Source organism: Ovis canadensis, chromosome 13 (genome assembly GCF_042477335.2).
Source record: "Ovis canadensis isolate MfBH-ARS-UI-01 breed Bighorn chromosome 13, ARS-UI_OviCan_v2, whole genome shotgun sequence".
Lineage (NCBI taxonomy): Eukaryota > Metazoa > Chordata > Mammalia > Artiodactyla > Bovidae > Ovis > Ovis canadensis.
Window position 1 is genome coordinate 40,088,572 of NC_091257.1, and position 11,460 is coordinate 40,100,031.

Below are 11,460 nucleotides of genomic sequence, written 5' to 3' on the forward strand. Positions count from 1 at the left end.
AGAGTCTCTTTAAACAATAAACCTAAAAACAGAACTGCCATATGATCCAGTACCCGCAGTCCGGGGCATGTATCTGGAGAGGACTCTGATTTGAAAGGTGCGTGCACCCTAATGGTCCCTGCAGCACTGTTTACAGGAGCCAGGACATGGGAGCAGCCTAAACGTCCATCAGCAGAGGCATGGGCAGGAAGCTGGGGTGCATCTATACTGGGTTTGCCAGAAGGTTCATCTGGGTTTTTCCATAACGCCTAAACCAAAAAACCTGAAAAAAACTTTTTGGCCAACCCAACACAGTGGAATTCAGTTCTGTCTCAGTCATGTCCAACTCTTCATGACGCCATGGACTACAGCAGGCCAGGCTTCCCTGTCCATCACCAACTCCTGAAGCCTGCTCAAACTTATGTCCCTCAAGTCGGTGATGCCATCCAACCATCTCATCCTCTGTCATCCCCTTCTCCTCCTCCCACCAAAGTATGAAAAGGCAAAAAGATATGACAGTGGAATTACTCATCCTTAAAAAGGAACAGATTTGTGCCATTTACAGAGTCATGGATGGACCTAGAGACTGTCATTCAGAGTGAAGTCAGAGAAAAACAAATATTATATACTAATGCTATACTAGAAAAATGGTACAGATGAACCTACTTGCAAAGCAGAAATCGACACAGATGTAGAAAACAAACATAGGGACACCAGGGGGTAAAGGAGGGTAGTTGGGACGAACTGGAATACTGGGATTGACATATGTATCCTACTATGTATAAACTAGATAACTAATGAGAACCTACTGTATGACACAGGGAACTCAGTGCTCTGTCCTGACCCGAATGGGAAGGAAATCCAAAGAAGAGGGGATCTATGCATACATATAGCTAATTCACTTTGCTGTACAGCAGAAACTAACACATTATAAAGCAACTATACTCCAATAAAAAAACTTTTTTTAAAGATAAATGTACCCCTATGTTCATAGCAGCACAATTCACAATAGCCAAAACATGGAAACATCCTTCAGGTCCACCAACAGATAAATGGATAAAGAAGATGTGGTGCATACAATAGAATGCCATTCAGCCATAAAACAGAATGAATGATGCCATCTGTAGCAACACGGATGGACCTAGAGGCTCTCATACTAAGTCAAGTCAGGAAGAGGAAGAAGTACTATCTGATATCCCTCGTATGTGGAGTCTAAAATATGGCACAAATGAACCTATCTTCAAAACAGAAACAGACTCACAGAGATTAGTAGATGTCAGCTATTACATAAAGATATATAGTATGGATAAACAACAAGGTCCTAATATATAGCACAGCGGGCTATATCCATATCATGTGATAAACCATAATGGAAAGGAATCTTTAAAAAAGAATGTGTGTTATGTATATAACCGAGTCGCTTTGCTGTACAACAGAAATTGGCACAGCATTATAAATCAACCCTAGTTCGATGAAACAAAAATTTGAAAACTTAAAGAAAAAGTCCTACAGTACAGAGTCTGGCTTAATTCTCTAGGTGTGGCCCAGGAAACGGTATTTTTTGACTGGATGTCACGCAGCCTGACTGCACCAGTAATTTCAGGGAACGCCGCTGCCTGGGTTACGCTCCTGCTCTTACCGTCATATGGACTGTCGCTCCGTTTCTGCTCTACACACAGCTGATGCTTTCTCCCTGAAAGCTGGCCGCCCTCACTCTGTTCACTAGCCTGGCCCTGTACTCCTGTAACCACAGTCATTAGTTTTCAGAGACAAGTCTGTGGGGTTCTGGTTGCTTCCAGGCTGCTCAAAATTCACTTTATTCTACAGCAGAACAGTCCAGAGCATGGGAGTATGTTGCTGCTGCAAACAGTGAACTGTTAAAGATGACTTCCTTTTCAAAGTTTAAAAATGTACAGTATCTTGTGCCCTTTCATCTCAATAAAACTGGCAAAAATATAATGGAAACTGGAAAGATAGCTTCTTATTAATTCATTTACACAGTCAGCATTTTTAAGGGTCAAAACTCTTTCAAAGAAGCCCTACTAAGTACAAATCAGGTTCACCCAGACAGAATTAAAGGACTTTCATTTCAAAGGCTCTGTCCATTTCATCTTGGCCCCCAAAATAAGGGCTTTGCTGACTTAAGGTCAACTGGGGAGCCAGTTTTCAGGGCGCTAACTCCCTGGCCCCAGCGTGTCCCACACGCAGGTCTCAACCGGGAAATCCTCTGGAATCCCAGCTGTTCCCTCTGACCGCCTCACTGCACTCCATCCCTGTTAATCTCAGTATTTTAATTCCTTAGGCATTCCAGAAGTGTTCCTTTATGGATGTAAATTCAAACAGTCACGCTGAGCAGTCCCGGGCTGACAGCCACGTTAAAGACACTAGGCCGGGGGCCACAGCCCCATCCAAGGAGAAGAAGGTAACGTGGCAGTTACACGTTGGCCACCAGTGGGCCGTCCTTCTTTCCTGGCTTTGGACTAACATCGCTCTATGCTTGAGCTTCTGTTCCTTCTCTCTTTTCCTCACCTTTATTTTCCCCCCTTCCTTAAACACATGGAGACACGGCTTGGGGTTTCACTAGAGATCTCTTGCTCAGGTTTCCAGAATGGATGCTGTGTTCCGTGCACAGCACACAACCATAGATGCAGAAATGAGGCATTTTCTCCCCAAACCAAAGATAAGACATCAAGATTTTCTAGAACTCTAAGAGGGAAAAAAAAAAGGAAACATGAAGCAGGTAGCACTTTTTCTAAATTTTTAACATGTCTTCTGGACCAAAGATGTCTACATTAAAAGTAAGCAAAAGCTTTAGATTCCAGGAAGAAAATGCACAGCAAAATTGTTGTCCTGCCATCCATGGGTGTATCCATGGAGACTTCCACACACGTTTGAGGATGCCAGAGTTTTTGTTACTACAGATTCTCAAAGTGCCCCTTCCAAGTCAGCAAGTGCAGTATCACTTTAGTGCTGTTGTACTTTGTCTCATTCTCAGCTTCCAAAGAGACAACTAGGCTCTGAAACAAGCTCACTGTCATGACATAAGGACTTTAAAGAAAGTGAAAGTCACTCAGTCATGACCTACTCTTTGCGACCCCATGGACTGTACAGTCCATGAAATTCTCCAGGCCAGAATACAGGAGAGGGTAGCCGTTCCCTTCTCCAGGGAATCTTCTCAACCCAGGGATCAAACCCAGGTCTCCTGCATTGCAGGCAGATTCTTTACCAGCTGAGTCACCAGGGAAGCCCCTGGTGGCTTAGCTTAAAGTCCTTTCCTCTAAGGACTTTAAGGAAAGGAGATTAACCTGCATGTCTGAACTTCAACTCTGTAAATTGAATCTGGAGCTTTGATGATTTTTGGAAACAGAGTCATCTTCTATGAATGAAGTCTCTGTCTAAGTTTAGGGTAAAAAGTCTTAACATTTTCTGCCAGGAACTTGTATCTCAGAATTCAAAGCTTCTAGCTTCCTTTAAGTAAAGTCAAACAAATCAGCCATAACATACAGCCCAGTAGCTACTTCACGTAGGTACCTCAGTCCAGGGATAAGTAAGTTCAGTGAAAAGATACAGGATCACAAAACCAGAGGGCTATTCAAGCACAATCCTTCAAGAGATGCAGTCCTGGCTTATAGCTGCCAGCTGTGGAGCCCTGACAGAGGCTGACCGGCTGCTTCCTGGCTCCCAGCCATCCCAGAGCCTCATGTAAACTCTGCCTGCCACATATCTGGCAAATGAAACTGTTAACCAGATGACAGGGGTACCTCCATGCACCAGGGGAGATTATTGTTGATTTATCTTTCTCATGAAGGAAATCTCCTACTAGTATGAACTGAATGCGTGACAGTCACAATGGAAATATGTTGCTTCTTCAGTCTGAGGAATTTCCTTCTGTGGCCTTATAAAGCCAGCTCATAGAAGGCCCTGGCGTGTCCTGAGTTACATGCTGTACTTGAACCAAAGTGACTGTTTCTTCCAAAATACTGACCAGGAGCTTCTTGAGGATCCCTCCAGAAACAGTCATCATCTCATTGTAGAATTTTTCTAATTTGCTAAAATGCTGCATGGGGTTTCTTGCCCTGCAGTTAGAAATCCATATCCCATCGATCCCATAGATCTCAATCAAGGGTCCATCAGATACTGAGCAAGTCTGTACTGATTGTCCAACACCAGGCCACTAAACACAAGGTTTAATTACAGGTACTTTTTCTGGATAATCATATTGAGTAGACTGATCTCCTTCATAATAACCATGACTCTATCAGAACTGTCCCCAAATTGTTTTCATTATTAACCTCTTCTTGGGCTATTCATCTTCTCTTCCATAAATCAAATGTTTCCTAAAATTCTTCTCCTCTATCGTGAAGTGCTAGCCTAATACTGTGTTTCTAATTTTGGTTTCTTGCCCAAATGCTTATTACCTTTGCTTCACCAGTTGTCTGAACAGTCAAATCTCGGGGTCCCAAAACAGATACATTCATGAGGCTTAATTACATTTCATGCAGAGTTTTGACTATCTAAGACTAAGATGTCAATGTGAGATTACATGACAGCTGTGAACAAGTTACCCTTGATAAAGTTACTGCACTTGCTTTGATCCCTGCCTTCATTTTTCTAGCCCAGCATCAGAAATGCTAGGTCATATGAGACGTACACATGGCATCTTTATCTTAGTGACTTTCCATCAGAGGAAAGTCATTTTCCTTTGATGAAGCAGATCCATTCTTGCTGCTAAATTTGTTTTAAAATACATATACTTCTGGGTGGCATTTGAAATATTTCACTGGGTATGACATGGACTGGCCAATCAGAACAGATGCCAGTCCTAACCCCCAGTACACGGGTCGGCAGAACAGCAGCTGTGCGTACACCAGTTCTTCCTCTGGGTGTACTCACATTCAGGGCCTAGCACAGTATGCTGACTCCCTCTTTGGAGTTGAAACCTTAAGACAAAAACCTCATTTATTTTTCTTCATACAGCATTTTAGGTCTAAATTTAAAATCTGAATTTTAAATCCCACAAGAGATATTGTTCCACTGTAGCAGCTGAATCTCACTGCACCGTCTGGGGCCCGATGGGGATGAGGGGAGGTTAAACACGAGGTGTTTGGTGGCTGACGTGCTTAGGATCCTGTGCCGTATTTCCCTGTGATTAACACTGACTCTGTTGTCTCTCTGTTACTCCTTGGATGTATACAAACACTCCTTCCATTTCCAGCTGGGCAGTAGGGTTGATCTAGGTTGTTCCTGGCGGGGCCTGGGTTCTTGTGCTTCGTTATGTCGTCGTCGCGTTAAACCCAACCGCCTCCTTGGGATCATGCCCCAGTCTGCTCTGATCACCTCTTCCTCTTGGGCTTCTGCAGCCAGAAGAAAGGCCAGCGAGGCCCTGGAAGTGAAGGCGGGGCTAGTGTCAGGGCTGTGGACGGGGCCGAGGCTACCGCTACACCCCCAGCAGGTAGCGCGTTCTCCATAGCTGGTCCTGTCCACTGGGCTCTTACCTTCTGAATCTTGGTGGGAACCTCAGAAACACATCTTCCCTCTCAATCAGAGCACCCAGCAACTCAAAGCTGAATCATGACAGCACAGTCACGACTTCAGCCTCAAGTACCTGTTTTCTAAATGTTTAGATCACATTTTGGAGGCACTGTCACTCTGAATGGGTATTTGATCATCTTGGCTATGACTGGTTTGAAGGTTATTTTGACACTTTGCTTGGCAAGTACAAGTACAAACTGCAAGTATGTTTTCAAAGCTATGATTTGACCAGGGAAAAATAATGGTCTGAGGTTTTTTTTAACCTCAAAGTACCACACCCAACCAGTGCAGGGCCCTTATAGACAATCCCCATACAAGAAGCATAGCTAAGACTGAAATAACCATCTGGCAGAGATGTGGAAACTTTCCTGGTCTAGTTCCTTGGTTTATAAGCAAGAAACCTGAGGCCCAGGGAAGTGAGGTGACTTGCCGAAAATAACACAGTTAAGTGGCAGATCCGAACCAGATTCAAAATCTGCCTGCTGATATATTGTGCTTTCTACAACGCCACCCCAATCCTCTGGTTTTAGAGTTGGCTAAGCGCACAGTCAGATGGTGAAAAGAGGACGTGCTGGTCCAGAATCAGTCCCTTTATATTCTGTTAACTGCTCCCCCTACCGACATTTGAAATCCTTGAAGCATTTTGCTAATTGAGATTTTCGTCTTGTGCAAACACAGGGCATTTTTGGAAGTTGGAGAACCAAGCAACCCAAGGTAAACAGAGCTGTAGGCTTTGGACTGGTGTGTAACAAATGTGCTTGGCCCGCATGTTTTGGAAGTGTAATTAAAGGAACACTCTAGTTGTAGTCCACTTTGGGGGCGGGGGTGTGGTTTTGTGGAGTAACGTGTCCTACACTGTTCTACCAGAATTTGGAATTTTTCCACGAAGACGTACGGAAATCTGATGTTGAATATGAAAATGGCCCACCAGTGGAATCCCGGAAGGTGAGTTCACCAGATATGTGTTCCAACTGATACCATGCAGATTGAATCCCTTCCTCTCCAGATCCATTTCTGATCACTCTATGTGGTTTCCCCCCTCCGCTCTTCCTCTCAGGTTACCCCAGGGGCTCTCACACCTAGTGACCATCCTAAGTGGGAAAGAGGAATGGAGAATAGTATTTCTGATGCAGCAAGAACAGCAGAATACAAAACTGACATCTCAATGAAGGAAAGTTCCCTCTCCACTAAGAGTTTACTTAGAGACAGTAAAAACCATTCCCAGAAAAATGTGTCTAAAGTCAATTCTAGTTTCTCTGGTGTTAGTTCATTCGAATGTGAAATCAACAAAGAACCTAAAAAGTCCGGGCTGCAGTACCCTGCATCTGATGCTGAGAACCAGAAGATGAATTATGGGAAGACAAAGGGGGTGAGTCAGCAAGGACAGGAAGATTCAGAGAAGGGTCACGTTCCCTCTCCCACTAGATCAACCGAATTGACGACTCGTGATGTCAAAACTCCAGACCAAGAGGTTCCCATGACAGAGTTTGGCCAAGTTGTCTTAAGACCAAAGGGAGCTAAGCATGCTAACACGATGCCTAGTGAGGATGGGGAGTCCACACCAAGTTCTCCCAGTGAGGAGAAGGCAACCACTGACAACATTGCCTTCATGATCACCAAAACCGCGGTCCAGGCTCTCTCCAGTGGGGAGGTCCGCGATATAGTGAGCCGACAGGGGGAAGATGTACAGACGGTCAACATTGACGCCAAAAAAGAGACGCTGTCCCAGCAGGAAGGCACTGAAAGTGAAGACCCTGTGGTGTGCCTGGACAAGAAGCCCGTGATCATCATCTTTGATGAGCCCATGGACATCCGGGCTGCATACAAGAGACTTTCAACCATATTTGAGGAGTGTGACGAGGAACTGGAGAGAATAATGAGGGAAGAAAAGATAGAGGAAGAGGAAGAGGAGGAGACTGGAGACCCTGTGGTCCAGAATGACACTCCCCAGAAGTTTCCTAAGGAGGGGGCTTTGGGTAGCCCTCAAGCAGGGCAGGAGGCCAAGAGTAAAGTGCAGCCACACTTCCTTTCAGTGGAGACAGGAGTGTCAGGAGGACAGGAAGTGAATAAAACCGAGCAGATCAAGTTCAACCCAACCGATTCTCCAAGCTCAGAAAGCCAGGGTGATGTGACCGATGACCAGTTTGAAAGCCCCAAGAAAAAGTTCAAGTTCAAATTCCCAAAGAAGCAGCTTGCGGCTCTCACGCAAGCCATTCGCACAGGCACGAAGACTGGGAAGAAGACGCTGCAGGTGGTGGTCTACGAAGAGGAGGAAGAGGACGGCACGCTGAAACAGCACAAGGAAGCCAAGCGATTCGAGATCAGTAGGTCTCCATCCGAAGACGCCCCTAAAAGCCTGTTCAGGAGACTAGAGCAGCCCAGTCCAGAGAGTACTGCTCCGGTTTCAAGAACTGATGAAATCAGAAAAAATACCTACAGGACGTTGGACAGCCTGGAGCAGACCATCAAACAGCTGGAAAACACCATCAGTGAGATGAGCCCCAAAGCCCTAGTTGAGACCGCATGTTCTTCCCACAGAGATTCTGTTGCAAGTTCATCCCACACGGCCCAGGAGGCCGGTCCCCCGTCCTTGCTAGTCCTGGACGAAGCATCCACTGCCTTAGAGCCCCCCTCATCTATACCTTCAGCTTCACGTAAGGTATCTTGGTCTGATGGAAAAATGAAAAGAGCCAGCTGCTTTCTTAAATCTGCCATAATCACCATTAGCAAAAGGTGTCTTGTGATTGACTTGCTTCCTTTCAGGTGGCTCGTTTTGTTTTGTTGTCTGTTCACCATGATCCCTTTCTCTCACACTTCTTCCCTCGCCTTCAAAACAACAACAACTAGGTGTCTAACAGCTAATCGATTTCTGTTTTTACCTCTGTTGCTGACTGGTGTTGGGAAAACCCAAGGACGCTGGGCCAGCTATTTGCCGTTGAAGTGATTGCTCTGATACTCACATTAAAATCCGTTTGATCAGTAGTGGGGCAGTTTCATTGTTTGATTCTCCGAATTAACCCCAGTGGTGTCTCCTGATGTCCGTCTCCTAGATCTGTCCTGCATGTAGGGCTGTGGCTTCTCACGTTGAGCTTCTCTGCACACAGTCGGGTGGCCTCGGATGACCCACTCACACCGTCCTTTCTCTCCCCCCTCTTGCCACTCCTCCCCACAGGGCTCCACTGGGACCCCTCAGACGAGCAGGATGCCAGTCCCCATGAGCTCCAAGAACAGACCCGGAAGCCTGGACAAGCCTGGCAAGCAGTCCAAACTGCAGGACCCCCGCCAGTACCGCCAGGTAGTTCTACCTTAAGCCCGCTTTTGGATGGACACTCTTGTGCTTAAGAAGCAAATCACTGACTTAGTTTATACCAAATATTGCACTTTTTCTTTGTTAAGATACAGTTTATCTAGACATCCTGGATCTGGGGGCATGAAGAGAGAGTCTCAAAGCCTTTGTTGAACTTCTCACCACGCTTTTGCATGCTCGCAATAAAACATCTTTCACTGTGTGACTCCAAAGTTGACCTGTAAAAACGAGGTGGCAGGCCAGGTGGCTTTCCCTGGGGGAGTGTAGTGGTTCATCAGAACACCTGGGGAAACCGAGAGAAAAGGCTGCCCTGAAAGTCACCAGGACTAACGTGTGTGTTGACTGCATCGCACTAGAGGCCCATTAACCATCATGATGCTCCACCCCCACCCCAGTAACAGCCCCCCGCATGGCCCCCCTGCCCCCTGAACCCAGAGGTGGGAGGAGAATGATGTGCCTGTTCTCACAAGCGCTCTTCTTCCTTCTTCCCTGTTCTGTACATCCTCTGCCCGGCACTTGGGGGGTTTCTGCCAGGCCCAGTACAGCATGACAAGAGTTAGCTCAGGCCTCGAACTGGTTTAAGTTTGGTTTGGTGTCTTTGATTTAATGATCCTCAGAAGGGCTGTGTTGCCAGAGCCTGTGGACTGATGGTGTTACCAGCTTTCTGATAAACTGTCTCCCGCCATCTTTGTTTGCAGGCTAATGGAAGTGCTAAGAAAGCTGGTGGGGACTGTAAGCCTACTTTCCCCTCCTTACCTGCTTCTAAGATTCCAGCCCTTTCTCCCAGCTCTGGGAAAAGCGGTTCTCTGCCTTCTTCTAGTGGTGACGGCCCTAACTTCCCTAATCCGCCTGCTACTAAACCATCGGTTCCTTCTAACCCTCTCAGCCCCCACACAGGACGACCTGCTCCCTCCGCCTCCCTGATCCCCTCTGTCTCTAACGGCTCCTTAAAGTTTCAGAGCCCCACTCATACAGGGAAAGGTCACCATCTCTCATTCTCACTGCAGACTCAAAACGGCCGAGCAGCCCCTCCTTCCTTCTCCTCCTCCCCCCCGTCCCCTGCCTCCCCCACTTCACTGAATCAAGGTGCAAAGAGCATCAGGAGCAGCCACACTCCTAGCCTCGCCAGCTACAAGGCACAGAACGGAAGTTCAAGCAAAGCCACCCCATCCACAGCAAAGGAAACCTCTTAAAGGCCAAATCCAATTAATCACAAGTTGGAGTTACATTTAAGAAAAAAAAATTTTTTTAACGGTCTTACTGTTTTCACAAGAGAATGTAACATATTGCTGTACTGTTTGAGGCTTAATGCTAAGTATGTGCTAAATACTGAATTAACAGACTTCAGTAAAGCTTTTTTTTTTTTTTTACTTCGTTGCTGTTCTAATTACATAGTGTTTACTGTCTCTATTCAGTACCTGTTAAATGAAGCAAGCATGTGTTACCAAAAAAGAGAGTATGGCAAGAGAGAAGGGTGTGTGTGAGACAGGAAAATAAAAAATGTATTAAGCATGTAAAACATGTATGATTCCAGAATTTTAGTATGTTTTGTATAAAAATATTTTTCATTACGGAGACTAGAAGTGAACAGAGAAATACACAAGTGTGACTATACAAATTGTAAAACAGATACTATTATATTTCCTTTTATTTTAGTGTTATTTAGCTTTATTACAGATTTCTATTTTTGTCAAAACTTCATGGTTTCTTTCGAGATCTTTTTTGCCAAAACATTTTGATACTATAGCATTGTACATTTGAAAGTAGTGTGCTAGACAAGAAGCCAGTGAACTTCTACACAAGCCAACACAGAGGCATGTGTAGAAGGCAATTATCAACCCTACTGCACTGCCATAAAAGTATGTATAATAATTTGCCAGCCCAAGCAAGCTAGTTCTGCTTTTCTTTCTTTCTTTTCAACGTATTGGGATTCTCTAGTTGTTTTCTTTGCAGTATCTCAATCCTCCCTTTGTTTTCTGAGACCTGGTAACCCACACTACTGCATTGTGGATTTTAAAATGTACACTTCTGTACGGTTCTGTAAACTGATCAATTTTTGTAAATATATAAATAGATGCCAAAAATACTGTATGTGACAGCACATAGAGTAGTTTTCCCACACCAAAGTTCATTTTTATGCATGCTTTAAACATCTATCTTGGGATGGGCAGAAATGGGACTTGCCGGACATTTTTAAAAAGCAACAAGTTTGCACAGCTAGAGTGTTTTTGTAAATAAGTGTATTTGTATAACACAGTCATGTAATATACAGAACTATAAGCAGAGACTTTGCAAAACTAAATAAAGGGCTGCATGCTTACTATTTTTTGTACCTTGTCCCTATAACTACTTACTAGTCAAAGAACAAACATAACTGTTACCAAGTTAAATGCTTTTGGCTTTGAGGGCATGATAAGAAAACATGTAACCAGATGCAGAGGGGTTTTCTGAAAGCTCTGGGGCGGTGCATTCTGAGAAATTCATTACAAATATACAAATACAGTGCCTTCCCATGAAACCTCCAACCTTCTTCGTGGCTTAGCAAGGTTTAGCTGATAGCAAGCAAACCAGATAGAGTTTCTACCACCCTCCTTTACCAGACAGGCTCTTATTAACTTGTTTCTTCATCTCCAGTAGAAGTA

General features: G+C 44.9%; 1 protein-coding gene across 33 annotated transcripts in view; it reads left to right on the forward strand.

Annotated features, from left to right (window-relative positions):
- KIAA1217 (KIAA1217 ortholog) overlaps positions 1 to 11,141 on the forward strand; it is an 817,826-nt gene extending 806,685 nt beyond the window's left edge. For 19 of the 33 annotated variants that reach the window (XM_069547449.1, XM_069547447.1, XM_069547448.1 and 16 more), the window contains 6 exons: positions 2,282 to 2,401; positions 6,190 to 6,225; positions 6,379 to 6,456; positions 6,569 to 8,170; positions 8,684 to 8,806; positions 9,517 to 11,141. In XM_069547449.1, the coding sequence (XP_069403550.1) occupies positions 2,282 to 2,401; positions 6,190 to 6,225; positions 6,379 to 6,456; positions 6,569 to 8,170; positions 8,684 to 8,806; positions 9,517 to 10,011 (2,454 nt within the window). In that variant the 3' untranslated portion in view covers positions 10,012 to 11,141. The remainder of the gene's footprint in view (positions 1 to 2,281; positions 2,402 to 6,189; positions 6,226 to 6,378; positions 6,457 to 6,568; positions 8,171 to 8,683; positions 8,807 to 9,516) is intronic. The other 14 variants (XM_069547436.1, XM_069547441.1, XM_069547440.1 and 11 more) reach the window with 4 other exon arrangements.
- Positions 11,142 to 11,460: the final 319 nt, after the last annotated feature.